Source organism: Lagenorhynchus albirostris, chromosome 7 (genome assembly GCF_949774975.1).
Source record: "Lagenorhynchus albirostris chromosome 7, mLagAlb1.1, whole genome shotgun sequence".
In the NCBI taxonomy this organism is placed as follows: domain Eukaryota; kingdom Metazoa; phylum Chordata; class Mammalia; order Artiodactyla; family Delphinidae; genus Lagenorhynchus; species Lagenorhynchus albirostris.
This window is the reverse complement of record NC_083101.1, coordinates 114,459,317-114,478,416: the sequence shown is the minus strand read 5'-3', so window position 1 is coordinate 114,478,416 and position 19,100 is coordinate 114,459,317. Positions and strand designations below refer to the sequence as shown.

The 19,100-nt window shown below is 39.7% G+C and overlaps 1 protein-coding gene across 4 annotated transcripts in view; it reads right to left on the bottom strand.

Moving 5' to 3' along the window:
* Positions 1-19,100, bottom strand: part of SPOCK3 (SPARC (osteonectin), cwcv and kazal like domains proteoglycan 3) — a 432,576-nt gene that overhangs the window by 251,996 nt on the left and 161,480 nt on the right. For 3 of the 4 annotated variants that reach the window (XM_060153639.1, XM_060153638.1, XM_060153640.1), the window contains one exon: positions 12,308-12,422. The exons of the other annotated variant lie outside the window; for it this stretch is intronic. In XM_060153639.1, the coding sequence (XP_060009622.1) occupies positions 12,308-12,422 (115 nt within the window). The remainder of the gene's footprint in view (positions 1-12,307; positions 12,423-19,100) is intronic. 4 annotated transcript variants of the gene reach the window in all.

Genomic DNA, 19,100 nt, shown 5'->3' with positions numbered 1-19,100 from the left:
GTCCGTTTGTTACAGGTGAGGAACCTATATCAGTACACAAAGTCCATGGTTAACATCAGGGTTCGCTCTTGGTGTTGTACACTTGGTGGGTGTGGACACATGAATAATAACCTGTATCCACCATTATAACGTCATACAGAGTAGTTTCACGGCCCTAAAAGCCCTCTGTGCTCCATCTCTCCCCCCTTCTCCCCCAACCCCTGGCAACCACTGATCTTTATACTGTTTCCATAGTTTTTGCCCTTTCCAGAACGTCACATAGCTGGAATCGCACAGAATGCCATCTTTTTAGATCGACTTCTAAATATCGGCTTAATAATACCCATTTCAGATTCCTTCATTATCTTTTCAGGACTTGATAGCTCATTTCTTTTTAGTGATGAATAATAGTCCACAGCCTGGATGCTACCCACGTTATTTACCCATCACCGGCCGAAGGACATCTGGGTTGCTTCCGTGTTTCCGCAATTGTGAACAGAGCTGCTATAAACATGCCTGTGTGCAGGTTTTTTTTGTGGACATACATTTTCAACTCAACTGGGTAAATACCAAGGAGTGTGATTGCTGAAACACATGGTTAGGATATATTTATTTATGTAAGAAACTGCCAAACCGTGTTTCAAAGTGGCTGCACCAACCTGCATTCCCACCAGCAGGGATGGGAGTTCCTGTTGCTTCACATCCTCCCCGGGCTTCAATGCTGTCAGTGCTGTGAATTTCCGCCATTCTAACGGGTGTAGAGTGGAATCTCGTTTTAATTTGCATTTCCCTGATGGCGTAGGATGTGGAGCATCTTTTCTTCTGCTTATTGTCATCTATACATCTTCTTTGGTGAGGTATCTGTTAAAGTCTATGGTACATTTTTAAATTCAGGTTACTTGTTTTGTTATTATTGAGTTTTAAGAGTTCTTTGTATATTGGGGATAACAGTCCTTTATTAGATGTGTCTTTTCCAACGATATTTTTTCAGTCTGTGCCTTGTCTTCTCATTCTCTTGACATTGCCTTTTGCAGAAGTTTTTACTTGTCATGCAGTCCACCTTATCCTTTATTTCTTTCATAGACTGTGTCTTTGATGTTATATATCAAAAGGCAGTGCCGTACCTAAGGTCGTCTAGGTTTCTCCTTTGTTATCTTATAGGAATGTAACAGCTTTGTGTTTTCCATTAGATCTGTGGTCCATTATGAGTTTATTTTTGTGAAAGATATAAGGTCCGTGTCTACATTCATTTTTTGCATGTGGATGTCCAGTTGTTCCAGCACCATTTGTTGAAAAGACCATCTTTGCTCCTTTGTCAAAGATTAGCTGACTACCTTTACGTGGGTCTGCCACAGGGCTCTCTATTCTGTTCCACTGATCTCTTTGTCTGTTCTTTCCCTGAAACCACCCTGTCTTGATTACCGCAGCTTTATTCTAAGTCTTGACATCAGGTACTGTCAGGCCTCCTACTTTGTCCTTCTCCTTCAATATCTTGTTGGCTATTCTGGGTCTTTTGCTTCTCCACATACACTTAGAATCGGTTTGTCATATCCACAAAATAACTTGCTGGGATTTTGACTGGAATTGAATTGAATCTGTAGATCAAGTTGGGAAGAACTGACATCTTGACAATATCAAGTCTTCTTACACATGAACATGGAATATCTATTTATTTTGTTCTTCTTTGATTTCTTTCAACACTTTTGTAGATTTCCTCATATACATATTACACTCATTTTGTTACGTTATTCCTTAAGTATTTCATTTTGGGGGCACCAATGTTAATGGTACTGTTTTGTTTATATTGAGATATAACTTACAGATAATACTGTGTAAGTTGAAGGTATACAATGAGTTGATTTGATACATTTTATATACTGCAACAGGATTGCCACTGAAACTTTCATACCTCTATACATCAGGAAACTATCATTTCTTGTTTGTGCCAAAAACTTTTAAGGTCTAGTCTTTCAGCAATTTTGAAGTACATAACACATTATTGTTGACAGTAATCACTACGTGGTACATTCAGTCTCCAAGACTCATTCATCTTCTAGTTTCAAGTTTGTACCCTTGGACCAACATCTCCCCAAGTTCCCCCAACTGCCAGCCACTGGGAACCACCATTCTATGCTCTGTTTCTATGATTTCAGCTTTGTTAGATTCCACATATAAGTGATATCATGCAATATTTGTCTTTCTCAGTCTGGCTTATCTCAATAAGCATGATGTCCACAAGCTCCCTTCATATTGTTGCAAATGGCAGGATTTCCTTCTTTCTTACGGTTGAATAATATCTCATTGTGTATATATATATATGCCACAATGTCTTCATCCATTCATCCACTGATGGACACTTAGGTTGTTTCCGGATCTTGGTTATTGAGAATAATGCTACAATAGACATGGAAATATATATAACTCTTCAAACTCCTGTTCTCATTTCCTTTGGATACATACCCAGGAGTGGGATTGCAGGATAATATGGTAGATCTATTTTTAATTTTTTGAGGAACCTCCATATTGTTTTCCGCAGTGGCTGGACCAGTTTACATTCCCACCAACAGTGTACGAGGGTTCCCTTTTCTCCACGTCGTCACCAACACTTGTTATTTGTTGTCTCTTTGATAACAGATATTCTGACAGGTATGAGTTGCTATCTCATTATGGTTTTGATTTGCATTGCCCTGATGATTAGTGATGCTGAGCATCTTATGTGTCTACTGACCATTCGTATGTCTTCTCTGAAAAAATGCCTAGACAGGTCCTCTGCCTATTCTTAAATCAGATTGTTTGTTTTTTGTTATTGACTTGTATGAGTTCTTTATATATTTTGGATAACAACCCCTTATCTGATATGTGGTTTGCAAATATGTCTCCCATTCTGTAGGCTGCCTTTTCATTTAGTTGATGGTTTCTTTTCCTGTGCAGAAGCTTCTTAGCTTGGTGTAGTCCCATTTTTGCTTTCATTGCTTTTGCCTTTTGTGTCATATGCAAAATAGCACTGTCGAGACCAATTCAAGGAGCTTCTTCCCTGTTTTCTTCTTGGAGTTCTACAGTATCTGATCTATGTTTAATTAATACAGTTTGAGTTAATTTTTGTAAGCGGTCCGGTATCATTTTCTGTATGTGGTTATCCAGTTTCCACAGAACCATTTATTGAATAAACTGTCCTTTCTCCATTGAGTGCTTTTGACTCCTTTGTCAAATACTAGTTGACTGTGTATGCAGGGGTTCATTACTGGGCTCTCTGTTCTGTTCCATTGGTCTATATGTCCATGTTTATGTCAGTACAATGCTGTTTTAATTATTATACCTTTGTAGTACAGTTTGAAATTAGGAAGCATGATGTCTCTGGCTTTGTCCTTTTTCTCAAAATTGCTTTGACTATTTGGTGTCTTTTCTGATTTCATAGAAATTATAGAATAGTTCTTTCTAGTTCTGTGAAGAACACCACTGGAATTCAATGATTGCATTGAATCTGTAGATAGCTTTGGGTGTACGGACACATCAACAACATCAGTTCTCTAATCTATGGAAGAACTTTAACCAAATTGTTAAAATGTTATTTTATTTTTAAGGTCAAATTCCACTTGTACATTTCTGGAATATAGCGATGAAATGAACTTTGTACGTTAACTGTGTATCCTTCAACCTTGCTGTGATTGCTTATTAGTTCTAGCAGGGTTTTTTGGTCAATTCTTTCATATTTTCTATATCAGATGACCATTTCATCTGCAAAGACAGTTTGATTTCTTCCTTACCAATAGGTACACACTTACTTCCTTTTTGTTATTTTCAAATTAACTAGAACTTACCATATGATGTTGAAAAGGATTGGTGAGAGGGGAGAGCCTTGCTTTGCAACTGATCTTAGTGGGCAAACTTCAAGTTTCTCTCCATTGAATATGATGTTAGCTGTCGGTTTTTTGTAGATATTTTTTATCAAGCAGAGAAAGTTCACCTCTAATCTTAGTTTACTGAAAGTTTTTATTATGAATGAGTGTTGGATTTTGTCACATGCTTCTTTTGCATCTATTGATAGGATCATGTGATTTTATATAAACCAGTTTAAAGTCAAGAATAAATCATAACAATGGAAACTTCTAAATTACTAATATTTAAACAGTATTTTGTACTGGCAAGGGTGTGATAAACAGGCACCAGCATATATTGCTTGAAGTAGACAAACTGATACAATTTCTTTGTGGGCCGGTTGGCAACATCTGTCAAGAGTTAAACATACATTCCCTTTGACTTAGCAACTCAATTGTTAGGAATTTATGGTCAAAATATGCACATGTGGACACAAAGATGCACGCCACAGAGTGCGGTAAGTAACAGTATAAGAGGAACAGCTAGGGCTAACCCTAATGTCCATCAATGAGATACTGGGTAAATAAATTGTGGTGCATACGTGTCAAGGATTTTTACGGCCATTCAAAGGAGCAAGATGCATATGCTGAGTTGCAAATGTGAAAAACATATTAAGTTAGGAAAACAAAGCACAACAACATGCATAAAACACTCCCATTAGGAGATAATTGTGTTTGTATGGATTTGTGTGTGTAGGAAGTTTCTGGAAGGGCAGGAGTGGACTGAAGGTTCTTGGGAGGGAGCGGGCACTGTGTACCCCCTTTTCCATCTTTTAAAGGGGTTCCCTTCCCACATATTGTTTTCATAAGAGTTCAAGGAAAATGTTAAAGTTGGTGTCAATTATACCATTTTTGTAAAGTATTTTCCTACTTTTTTACATTTAACTAATAAACAGTCATGGTTTTTTTCCAGTTCCTTCAAAACAGTAAATTATGACAATATAGAAATAGATTTCTATCTAGAAAAATAAAAATAATAGACAGTTTTAACCTCCTTATAGACAAAAGGATTGGTATTTGTTTAATGTAAAAAGCAGCTATTTGGCCTGTGTAATTCTCTCTCTTCCTATAATTCAGAAATCTAATTAATGTAATTGGACTTTGAATCTGAGACTCTTAATCCCCATCACTAAAGGACATGGGTTTAGGAGATCCTAAGATCCACCTACAGTACATCCCTAAAACTTACCTTCTTCATGAATTACCCAGTTTTTCCTCTCTCCAAGGGCCTCACTATTCTCTGGTCTATTCTGCAAACTGTACTTCATCGAGCAATATTTGAATCTTCCTTCAGTGCACTTTTCCCCAATTCTTACTCTTTTCCTTGTATAAGAGACTGTCAGGGAGCCAGAACGGATGGCAGAGAAAAGGGCTTGTGCATGAACGAACTCCTTCCATTCCCCATGCCCGGGGCTGCCCACTGGGCTTCCAGCCCTCGGAAAGGACACAGAGGACATGCCGAGGCCATCACAGGTGACTTTGCCCCAAGCAGTCCAGGAGGCCCTACGCACGGGGGACCCACTCGTGTACTCTGGGCTTCCTGGTCTGAAGTCTCTCTTCACTGGGAATGGGGAAACAGGCAGCGGTAAACGACATGAACCAGAAAAATCATTGAAGGCAGCAAGGCTGTCCATGTGATAGCACCTAACAGCTGTCGGGAGCGCTGACGCCCGGCTCTTCCCTCTAAGCAGCCGTCCTCACATATTCCACCATGTCCATCCTCTCCATCCCCAACAGCGACATCACGCACGTCCTTTTACACGAAGCAGAAAGGAATCTTCATCTCCCACCCTCATGACGGGAGCCACCCAATGTTCTCACATACAACAGCAACTCAACCTTTACCTATTAAATACAAACACAAACAACCATAATGCAGGGAGATTAAAACTGTTTCTAATGTGCTATGGACACAGTCATAAAGGAGAGTTTGATTCTTCCTTGGGCTGGGAGGCATGTGGGAGAAAGCCGAATTGAGATTTCTCAATCGTTAATGTTTACTGAGTGCTTACATTGTGAAAAGAGCTGTACATAAATGATGTCTTTAATTCTCACAAAAGCACAGATCGCATAATTATCATGTCTGTCTTACAAACAGGAAAACTGAGTCTTGGGGAGTTTAATGTGTTCAGAGTCATCCTCTATCAGACCTCAAAGCCAGCCAGTCTAGTTTCAAATTACACACCATTAACGCTAAAAGCTTCTGCAGATTGGAGAATATGCCAGAAAAACAAGGGAAGAGATGGGCAGAACATTTAACTAGGGAAAAACTCAGACATAATGAAAGTCTATGATTACAAAATACACAACATGTTTAGGAAAAAGTAGCAGCAGCTCACCCTTATATATACTTTAGATCAGGTACTGTTCTAACTGTTTTTGTATATTAACTCATTAATCCTTCAAACATCATCAGAAAGTACAATTTTTCTCATTCCTTCTTGACAGAGGAAGAGACTGAAACACAGAGGTTAAAGTGACTTGCCCAAGGTCACACAGCCAAGTAGAGGAGGTGAGACCGTGAAGGCAGGCAGTCTGGCTCAGGTGTGTGTCCTGAAACATCCCTACAGAGAGTTTCCTGTCTGACAGGGCTGCCCCCTGCCCCAAGGGCTGGGAAGCTGCCCAGTCAAGTCAGAAGGGGCTACCTGAGGACGTCAGACTTTCAACAGGAGGAAATAATATCACAGTAATGACATGAGTGTTGTGCACTTAGATAGTACTGTCAATGTTACTCAGTTCTATATCTGAGAAATGTGCTTTCTGTTTGTGTGATGGGGAACATCTAAAGTAAAACTTGACCAAATCATGTGGACTGATGTAAATGGACAGTCTAACAAATTCAATTTTCTTCTTCTAAGCAATTCCCAAGTGGCTCTTGAGGCTGATATCAGAAAAAAGGAGAACCAAAGAACTGCATTTTCAGCAATAAAGGATGTGCATTAAAATATGCTGAGAAACTATATATCAGGCGGTCGTTAGCCAGAGATTTTTGTAAAGGAACGTAGGATCGTTTTAAGATAGAATGAGTTACCTCCATAATGCTTAGAAGAACGCCTCGTTTATATAAATGCTTTATCAATATTAAATAGTATGTTTCAAAAGACAGCATAATAATTAAGAGAATAAATTCCGGAACCTCAATGGCCAGGTTCAATGTCCAAATCTATCACTTGAGCAAATTCTATAAATTCTGTGTCTCAGCTTTTTCCATGAATAAAATGAGGTAATAACTGTAACCCACTTCACCTCACATCACTGTTGTGAAATTAAATTAGTTATGCATACATGTGTCTGTATGCAACTATATACATACATATACACACAAATATACATTATATATAGTATGTATATCTTTAGAAAAGTTCCAGACATAAATGAAACACTATGAAGTTTAGCTATTATCTGTGTCTTAAACAGAGGAATCAAACAACGTCACACGAATTCACTGTAGTATTCAAAATATTATGACCTGTTTCTTAAGTGCAATTAATATTAAAAAGTAATATGAGCTGTGGACTTTGGGGGACCCTGACGTGTCAGTGTAGGTTTACAATTGTAACAAATGTCCCATCTGATGGGGGTGGTGACAGTGGGGAAACTGTGCACATGTGGGGCAGGGGGCACGTGGGAAATTCTCCAACTTCTGTCCAATTTTGCTGTAAACTGAAAACTGCTCTGAAAAATAAAGTCTGTTAAAAAAACGGTGTTGCAAACGGTCTATATTCTAACCAAAGAGATTCGTGGACATACTCCATGAGTTACATAAACATCTGTCCAAAAACACAATTAAAGTCCATTTATTATAAAAAAGGAATGCTTATATAAAAAGGTAGACATGATTTCAAATCTTAAATCTGCCCTATTTCTCTCCCTCTCTCTCTGTCTATACGAGTAATCTCAGGCAGAATACCCAGAATCTCTGAGCTTCAGCTTTTGTTTCTGTATAATGGGCACAATAATCTTTGGTATAAAACACTAGGGCTGTTGTAAAAACTAAATCAGTTTAAGGCACTTAGTGAAGAGCTTTGCACACGTTAAGTTTGAAATAAACGTTGGATTTCACTCTCCCTAAGAACAATATCAATGCCTTCATGTACCATAGAGGGTCATTAATTCAAAATAGTTATGGTAAGTTCAATTCAGTTTAAATATTTTGGGGACTCTGCTAAACTTACGCCTTGAGATTGAATCCTCCCATCATAAATACCTCAATAGTACAGCAATGGAAATATAAATACCATAGCCATGCATTTAATAATTACCCAAAGGAATTCGATCTTCTTTTAAATAAGGTCATTAAAACTATGAATTCCAAAAGTATATCGTTAAAATAGAGGAGCTTTAGGATTCACTCTCTTTTGATATCTATTTTTGATAAGGAGCATTTTAAACTAGCTTCACTATTCTTTGATTTAATGCCTTCTTAGGAGGCCGAAAGCATTTCCTTATTGATTTTATTTTCAACCTTTGGTGTAAATGAAGCAGAAATTAACAGGGCTGGTTCTGTCCTGTAACAACTTCTTCAACCTTGCTCCTTGCTTATTTTGCCAAACCATTTTTTTTTAATACCAGCAGCATCGATTGAAGCCCAAAACACTGATCTAGAAATAGTGCTAATCACCAGCAGCTGTACAGGCAGCAAAGGAGCAAAAGCCCCGGGCTCTGCTCACAATATGCAAACCCTGGACCCCTGTTCACAACACACAAACACTAGGGAACAAAACCCTTAGCTACCTACATACTGGGAGCTCTTCCCCAGAGTAACAACGTGAAACGGGATCAGAGCCATACCTGGGAAGCCAGCACACACCTCATATCAAACCCCCTACACAACTGGCTATGCTGCCATCGTGGAAAGCGTGCTGCAGTCCATGTGCTTTCTCACTGTTCATAAAACTATTTGGTTTCACAGTGATAGAAATGGAAAGAGTAACAGAAAGCAGCACAAGAACACAGGCTTCATGCTGGTCTGAGACCAATTCTTCACAGAAAAAGCCATCAGGAGACAAACATCAAAACACATGACGTTAGGGCTTCCCTGGTGGCGCAGTGGTTGAGAGTCCGCCTGCCGATGCAGGGGACACGGGTTCGTGCCCCGGTCAAGGAGGATCCCACATGCCGCAGAGCGGCTGGGCCGTGAGCCATGGCCGCTGAGCCTGCGCGTCCAGAGCCTGTGCTCCGCAACGAGAGAGGCCACAACAGTGAGAGGCCCGCGTACCGCAAAAAAAAAAAAAAAAAACGTTAAACACGACATATGTGGAAGTTTAGATAACGCTCTACGTCTGCAAAACCAGCGTGAAGCACAGGGTGAGCTTTGGAAGCAGGCTGTTTCTCTGGTCAGAAGACAATTCATGTTATTTAAAGCACTAAGGAAGGAAATATTTACCAATTATCTGAGGTATTTGCAAACCTAAGGTGAGTACCTACCAGTTTCTTCAAACTTCAAAGTTATGGACTAATCTCTCTCTCACAATTTCATATCTTCCTCACCCTTTTTTACGGGCAATAACTTATTTGCTTCAATCATTCAATACATTTACTTTAAAACATTTGTTGACTGACTTCTACACGCTTCCCAGACCACCTTCAACAAATAAGCACAGAAAACAACTTGTAGACTGAGGTTATCTAGACTAACCAATTCAGTTGATCAAACGACTCATTTTTTCCTCTAAATGTTCTATAAATAACGGTATTTTAATACAGTCTTCAACAAAAATATACACGAGCCAGTAAGTACGCCAGGTTCTGAGTATAAAGTGGTGAATAAGACACAAACCCACTTTCAGGAAATACCCAGTCAATTGAGGAGATGGTGTTAGATGATTCATCACCAGCATGGTGGGTGTCACAGGATGAGAAGTCCAGGGCACTAAGGTAACAGGGACAAGCGTGTGCTATCTAGTTGGTGGTGGTGGTGGGGGGAGGCGGAAAGCTTAGGAAGAACTCTTTGGAATAAGGCAAGGATTCATTCTTCTCTTACATGAGATCGAGGAAAGAAACAATAAGTTGCTCCTATAAATGAAAAACAGCAGGAATTTCTAACCTAAGCAATGTAAATGGCCGAAATTGATGAATTAGGCGCCTTTTCTCTGTTCCCATGCCTCACCCCCCAAAACACACACAAGCCCCCAACGTAAGCTCTACGTTACTTACATCAGTCGATTATTTACAGAACTGATCACACTGCATGGCAGCCCTCCTTCCCTAAGTGCTGTATAAACATTCCCTGTGTGCCGACATCCTCAAAGCACGTCAAATATTAAGTTCATTTCTTCGGAAACTAGTTTTTTATTTATTGAATATAGTGTGTACTGAGTGCAATTTTTAAAGTCTCTAGCGGAAACAGAAGCGGACTAAACACTATTTACAAAAACACTCCGATGCCCACCTCCTCCAAGCTCAGCCCTCACGCAGCCCAGGCAGAGCTGGCCGTGGTCCTGATGCAGGCCGCTTCATCTGCCTACACTCAAATTTAGCTCTTGGCCTCTGAGAGTCCTTACCAGGTTAAGGAAGTTTCTTTTTGTCTGTAGTTAAGTCTGTTTACAGTAAGTCAGAGATGCACATTGGTAAAAGGCACTGACACAGGTGTCAGTAAACAGGAGTGGATGCTCTGAAGCTCCCTGGCTCTGTGACATCAGTTACTTCAGCGTCTCCCAGCTCATTGGTCAGCGGTCGTCAGGAGACCATCTCTGCCCCAGACATGCTATTAACTGGGAAGTCTTCACTTGCTCTCCTCCTAGGGTTCAGGGAGCTGGGGTGAGATGGCAAAAGAGCCTTTCCCAAGGTGTTAAATGTGGGTGCATGGAAACCTCCCCGGGGTCTCGGAAATGTGCAATGCAACAGTTTTGCTTTTCTATGCACTCTCTGCAACTTAGGGATTCATTTTCACACCATCCTCCTGACTTCTCAAGTAGAAATCGCCTCTCCCACACCCCTACATGTATGTTTACATACTAATATTTTAAATGTTTGATGACTAATTAATAGGAACTCCAAGAAATTCAGAAACTGTTTGGAATTCTAAGGAAATACGGAGAAAAATAAACTTCTGGCCCAAAGTGTTGCTGTCCTCCTATAAAACTGCCAGAGAGGTCATGATTGCCTGGGGGTAAATACCTGATAAATGCTTCACCCTCCTGTAACTCCCCAGCGCCCAGAGTGCGCTGATTTCAGGAAATGCTCTCTCCTGGGAGGCTCCTACACTTCCCGGCCCCATGCTGTGCTTCTCTTCACCCCCCCCCCCATGCTGTGCTTCTCTTCCCCCCATCCCTCTATTACGTCCACGAGGAAGTTACTGATATGACACGATTCTTTGTCCCAAGTGAACTCATTCCCAAAACTCTTACCTCGGCTACACTGACCTGCCCCTGTATTTGGGTTCAGCCATCACTGCCTGGGCAAGGGGAACGAAGACCCCCGCTAATCTACTCAGCACGGAATAAGGGGCTTAACGTGTAAGTGCTTTCCTGTACATAAGGAACATCAAAGAAACTTAAATGCTGGCTGTTTCCTAGAACTGCTACTTACGATATCACTCTCTGATGTTCTTATTCTGGGTCCGCTGGTATGTTTGACTAACACAATTTAGATGTCACTACACTAAAGTCAGAAACCAATTCGTCTCTGAACACCCCTAAAATAGCGAAATTCTCTTGCTCATTTGATGTAAAAACAAAACATGAATCACAGCCACTGTCACAGAAGAGAGCGTTCTCGTAAAGACAGTTCCTTTTAGAGTAACAGAGGGAGTGGGCACACCTGCCGCCTCGGTCAGCTACCCCGTGATTGCACTTTGTGGGTTGCGCCATGTTCCCATCCTGACTCAGCACCAAAGTCCACATCCTGTTTCTAAATTACTGGCACCTCTCCACATGCAACCTACCCAAGAGGAGCAGTGCTGATCTTGACATAAGATATTTAAACACTCTCTTCTCCTCTTGGGATTTTGTGTCAGCCTTCAGGGAACAGACCCCAGGGCTTCAGCAGTACCACTGATTCCTTGAAGACCCAGACCTCTATTTGTGACTTGTCATCTTTTATTTTTAATAAACATCAATCATTCACTCTTTTTTCCTATTAACTTTGTTTCTAACTCTCCCCTGAGGGATACAGGACTTTTTGGGTTGGCGTATGCAGAAATACTTAGAAGATACCCAAACTGTACTTTCCTTAAACTTGAAAAAAGTATAAGTATGCAGATATAGCCCTCTAATGCAATCTTCACAAAACCCTCTTTTTCTAACAGTATATGCCTAAATTCTATAATCTAGAGTAATTCTGACTGATAACAATGTTTAACCCAAGTGAATCATGATTGTATTAGCCAAGGTTTTACAACTGTTTCAATAAACTCTGGATAAAAGCTTAGCAGACGTTGCCAAACATTTACACTCTGCAGTAACTCCCGGTACAAAACCATTCAGTCAGTGGGACGGAGTTTACGAGGTTACCTGTGCGTGAGCCTCCGCTGACCAACGCAGACTGCGGTCTGAGAACCTTGAACAATGCAAACTTCGTGGCGACTACATTTCAGCCTTAAGCACGGGTCTTTAGTTGGGTCTAGAGCTAAAAAAAAAAAGAAAGAGATTGCACAGAAAACATTAAAGTAAGTTTCTGTACAATGGAGGTTCTAATCTCATCAAACACAATTTGATCAGGGAATTTACAGAGCGTTCAGCTGTGTATTTTGTTCACGTTTTTCCTCTATTAAGAGGTACTTTTGCTTCCACTCACGTAACACAGAGTCAACAGAGATTTGTAGTGTAGTCTCATCCATTCTGTTCAGAAGCTGAAATGCACAAACCCCTGTGATCAGACGATGTGTGACCAAAACAGAAACTTTACGACCCAAACTCTCTGTAGTTGCTACCGCCTTCTAAGCATTCAAGGTGGAGAAATGAAGGTAGGGTGTGTTGCTGCAATATTTGTATCAGTGAAGAATTATAAATTATACTTCCGCTTTTCCTGGATGGATGCAGGTGGGTAGAAAAAAAGGCTGAAACCCAAAAGGGTGTCAGTCGACATTACAGTCTTGGGATCTCCAAGAAAAGTCTACAGCTGTATGTGGGGCTGCCTGAGGGCATCATGGTAGGAAATGAGATGTATTTTCATTTTTAAACTGTTTGTGCCTGACATCTGAAGTACTGTATCTCCAGAAAAAAACCTCTATCTTGGTGGCTGCCAACACAAAACTGTGTAATTTGTTGCTGTGGGTTTTTTTTTATTATTATTATCAGTTTTACTGCAATATAACTCACATACTATATGATTTATTCTTTTAAAGTTTAAATTTTGGTTAAGATTTGGTTTACTATATGATACATTCTTTTAAATTTTAAAATCTGCAGCATAGTCAAGACCCATACCCCTGTGTTGGAACCCCACAAACGGGAAGATAATCAAAATTGCAGAGGTTCTCCCCAAGGAGCAAGGGATCTGAGCCCCTCAAAGGGCTCCCTAGCCCAGGGGTCGTCATTCAACTCAGCATCAAAAAACAAACAACCCAATGAAAAGTTGGGCAGAAGACCTGAACAGACATTTTCCGAAGAAGACATACAGATGTCAACAGGCACATGAAAAGATGCTCAACATCAATAATCATGAGGGAAGCGTAAATCAAAACCACAATGAGATATCACCTCACCCCTGTCAGAATGGCTGTTATCCAAAACACAATAAAAAACAAGTACCGGTAGAGCATGTAGAGAAAAGGGAACCCTTGTGCCCTGCTGGTGGGAATGTAAAGTGGTGCAGCCACTGTGGAAAACAGTATGGAGGTTTCTCAAAAAACTAAAAATAGAACTACCGTATGATCCAGCAATCCCACTCCTGGCTATTTATCCAAAGAAAACAAAAACACACATTTGAATAGATCTATGCCACCCTATGTTCACTGCAGCAGTATTTACAATAGCCAAGACGTGGAAGCAACCTAAGTGTCCACTGACAGATGAATGGATAAAGAAGATGTGGTACATATATATAATGGAATATTACTCAGCCATAAAAAAGAATGAAATAATGCCATTTGCAGCAACAGGGATGGACCTGGAGGGTTATTATGCTCAGTGAAATAAGTCAGATGGAGAAAGACAAACACTGTATGATTACACTTATACGTAGAATCTAAAAAACAAAACAAATGAACAAACATAAGAAAACAGAAATAGGCTTATAGATACAGAGAATAAGCTGGTGGTTGCCAGAGGGAGGGGGTGTGGGGGGATGAGTGGAGAACATGAAATGAGGTACACACCTCTAGTTACAAAGTAAATAAGGCACAGGATGTAAGGAACCTTATAGGGAATAGACTCGACAGTACTCTAATAACTTTGTACAGTGACATATGGTAACTAGACTTACTGAGGTGCTCATTTTATAATGTACAGAAATACTGAAGCACTATGTTGTACACCTGAAACGAATATAATATTTTAAGTCAATTATATTTTAATAAAAATTAATTCAATGGTTTTTCAGTATTTGTAAAACTATTAATCAATTTTAGAATAGTATTATCACCTCAAAAAAACAGCCATACCCTTTAGTTATCACCCTTAGTCTCCCAACCTATGACAACCACCTACAGTGGGCACTCGCTAATCGATTTTCTGTCTCTATAGATTGCATACAAATGGAATCATATAATATGTGGTCTTTTCTGAGTGGTTTCCTTCGTTTAGAACAATGTTTTCAAGGTCCAACCATGTTATAGCTGCATCCTTACTTCATTCTTTTATGTTGCTGAATAATATTCCATTGCATGGCTATTCTACATTTACTTGTCCATTCACTAGTTGATAGGCATTGTGTTGTTGACACCTTTTCTCTAGTTTAAATAATACAGCTATTGGTGATCTCTATTGGTGATGCTTAGTGATATTTTGTTGTGATTTATTATGGGGCGGGGGGAGGCCAGAGAGGGAGTTGGTATAGATAAGGAAAAGGCTGAGTGTCCAGTTTGGGTACAGGTCAAAGTTGAGAGAGAGAATCCATGAAACACAGCAAGCTGAAAATAAAATTCCAGTGCATGTAAAAGAATAAAGCCAGGGTGACCAGAAGAATGTGCATTTGGAATCTTAAAAAGTATCTGGGAGGACCCTGGGCTTTTCACTGGACATGAAACGTAGATTTGAGCCAGTCTTTTGTAGACAAACGTAGGTAAACTAGAGCTAATACGTGGTGTATGAATCGAACTTAGTTTTACGAATATGTTAAATCTTAGGCATATTTAGTCAATAATCTAAATAAATGGGTTCATTTTGACAATCAATGAATCCAATGAAATATGTATATAAAGATATATGTATATATATATATTGCATATAGACAGATATAGATAGATACATATTTTCTTCCTTTAAAAATACAAAGTATAGGGCTTCCCTGGTGGCGCAATGGTTAAGAATCCTCCTGCCAGTGCAGGGGACGCGGGTTCGAGCCCTGGTCCGGGAAGATCCCACATGCCGCGGAGCCACTGAACCTGTGCACCACAACTACCGAGCCTGCGCTCTACAGCCCGCGAGCCACAACTACTGAAGCCCACGCGCCTGGAGCCCGAGCTCCGCAACAAGAGAAGCCACCACAATGAGAAGCCCCTGCACCGCAACGAAGACCCAACGCACCCAAAAATAAATAAGTAAAATAAATTTATTAAAAAAATACAAAGTATATCTGTGTAAAACTTTTATTTGAGATTTCAAACAAACATGAAGTTTAAAATAAAGAATATGAACACATATATTGATAAAATATTCCCTAACAGACATAGCATGATGTTGGGTCGGCCAAAAAGATCTTACGGAAAAACCCAAATGAACTTTTTGGGCAATCCGATAAAATGGTCAAGACATTAAACACATGTATTTGCAACACAAATCTCCCATTTTCTCCAGTCTAAGCAAAACACTTTCTGACAAGCAATGATTAGCTCAACTATATTTTCTCTTAATTTCTAAGTAGTATCAAAAATTAAGATAAACTATATTATTTTATTCCCTATAAAACATTAAGCATTCTTTGTTCAGTATGAAAATGCAAATTTCTGGGACATTCTCATTATACCGTCACAGTTTAAACTGCCACTAATTTAAAAACTATTATACCTTGGAATCATACGATTTCTTGTTGGACAACGTAAAAGAAAAACATACAATAACTTAGTACACATTAAAAATGTCTTGAGCTATTTCTAGTCCTCAGTCTATTTTGATTTTTAATTATTAATGTGACTTTTAAATATTGATTAAAATTAAAGAATTCTGTCTAACAACTAAACAATGACATTGCACCTACAACTGTGCCTTGTAAACGTACATGTCATATACTCATTGTTGATATAGTTAATCTAGGACATCATTCTAAAAAAGGAGTGTTTCCACTCAAATAAAACACTATATAGTACATATAAAACTATCACGGTTAATCTAATCTAATTGTACTTTGAATGAAGACTATTAATAGGTATAGTTAGTTATTTCTTTCAGTTTTCTTTACCTTATACAGCCCACATTAGGTAATTTTCAAAAGTTCCATGACCCTCTTATGTTCTATCTATTTAATGAGATAGATCAGAACTCAAAAATTGATATAGAGTGAGAAGGAAATTATCAGAACAAATACAGCACATGAAAAAGAATTTAATGCAAGTTTGGCATAAAACTTTACATAACTGATCAAAAAAGAGCAGGAGCCTTTGTCAAGAGATGGAAAATATAACAGAAAGTGAACATGAGGAAGCCCGTACGGAGAATCTGCAACAAGAAGACGACACTCTCTGTGCATGTGACTTTAACCATCTGTACTTTTGAGTAGAACTCACATTGTTGGCAGCTTACAACTATAAAACATCACAGGCTATAAATACAGATGCCTGAGATTTTATTCTTGAAATCACAACAATGACACAACCATTTTCCTCTTGGCTGAAGCCCATGGATCACAACCAATCCTGTATCTTAGAGGCTGGATAAAACCATGTCCGCCCCCCGGCTGCGCTCTGTTCTTTCCATCTTTTTTTTTTTTTTTTTGCGGTACACGGGCCTCTCACTGCTGTGGCCTCTCCCGTTGCGGAGCACAGGCTCCGGACGCACAGGCTCAGCAGCCATGGCTCATAGGCCCAGCCGCTCCGCGGCATGTGGGATCTTCCCAGACCGGGGCACGAACCCGTGTCCCCTGCATCAGCAGGCGGACTCTCAACCACTGCGCCACCAGGGAAGCCCCTTTCCATCTTTTTCAAATTACCTAATCCTATTCTATGCTGCATTAGTGTTTTTAACTTTCTCTCAATCACCCAGTAAAGCCACACCTAGGAAGATTTCAGCTAGTGCATTCAATTCACTTGGTTATGTTCTTTTCTTCATCTACTAATCTAATAATAATAATCTAATAATTCAATAATTTTTCTCATTGATATGAACTAACCTGAGGACTTAACTGATATTTTTTTTCTCCTTTTATTACTGAAGTATAGTTGATTTATATTATATAAGTTACAAGTCTACAACATTTGATTGTTACAAGTGTACAACAAGTGATTCACAATTTTTAAAGGTTACTCTCCATTTATAATTATCATAAAATACTGGCTATATTCCCTGTGTTGTACAATATATACTTGTAACTTATACCTAATAGCTTGTACCTCTTACTCCCCTGCCCACTAGTAACGACTAGTTTGTTCTCTGTATCCGTGAGTCTGTCTCTTTTTTGTTATATTAACTAGTTTGCGGTATTTTCTGGATTCCACATGTAAGTCTTTCTTTGTCTGACTTACCCATGTTACTGCAAATAGCAAAATTTCGTTCTTTTCATTGTGCTCCTAAAGTGCATTATTGCATTTCAGCACACATGACACCACATACCCTATGTGCTCGCCACAGACTCAATCCTTTAACTGGAAGAGAGACGAATAAATAGCTAAGGAGAATACACTGTTGGGTGTAAATTATATACGCGTGTGTGTGTGTGTGTGTGTGTATTTAGCTTTGTGGTAACAAACACACACACATGCAGATGAAGGGATTATATAATGGTGAGAGGATTCCCTATTCAGGGAGTGACAGACAGTTCAGGATCAGTGAAATGCAAATGTGGGTGATACCAGCAAGTAGTGTGGGAAAACACTGGAGATGAAGATGGAAGCTTCTGACCCACTGGAGTTTCACCTTGTCAGTAATGCTACATAGTCGAGGGATTTCGAGTTGGGGAGGGGTGTAATGAGGTTTGTCACACACAAGAATCTGGAGATGCTCTGAAGAATACGTGATCAACAGGGAAACTAACAAAATGTCCAGGAGAGAAGGGATAAGGAAGATGGGCACCACAGGGCAGGGCAGAAATGGTTTCAGGGGCTCAGGCAACGCCTGGTTTGAACAGGTGTGTGGAGGCAGCAGCCTGAATCCACTGAAGAAACTTCCTGATTCTCCCTTCCACTATGTACACTTTGTCTGACATTAATATTGCTGTAACTGCTTTTCTTCTTCTGATTTGTATTTTCCTGGTGAACTTTTCCTCCAATCCCTTTATTTTTCAATTCTTAATTTTTATATTTTAAAGGCAGCTTTCGAAACCCTTAGGTGGATTTAGAAGCCCAACCTAAGACAATTTATCTCTTTTTCTGTTTTACCTATTGTAATTTTTTTTTTACTATAATTGGACTCTTTTCTGTCATGTTATTTTGTGCTTTCTATTTCGCAGTGTTCTTTTTCCTTTGCTTTTCTTTCCCCTTTCCTGCCTCATAGTGTATCGGTTGTATTTTATTCATTTAGCACCTTTGTCCTTCCTGCTAGTTTGGAAATTATGACATCTCTTTAGTTGTTTACATGCACAGCTGGCATAACTGATAAGAATACCCATATAGTAAGTAGTTCGTTCTCCTTCTGAAGGGAACTAGGACCTTCGAACACATCAGCATCAGATCTTTGAAATTCAGTTTCCTCACCATTTTCTCTTTTTTTTTAAAGAGGATGTTGGGGGTAGGAGTTTATTAATTATTTATTTTTGGCTGTGTTGGGTCTTCGCTTCTGTGCGAGGGCTTTCTCTAGTTGTGGCAAGCAGGGGCCACTCTTCATCGCGGTGCGCAGGCCTCTCGCTGTCGCGGCCTCTCTTGTTGCGGAGCACAGGCTCCAGACGCACAGGCTCAGTAGTTGTGGCTCACGGGCCTAGTTGCTCCGCAGTATGTGGGATCCTCCCAGACCAGGGCTCGAACCCGTGTCCCCTGCATTAGCAGGCAGATTCTCAACC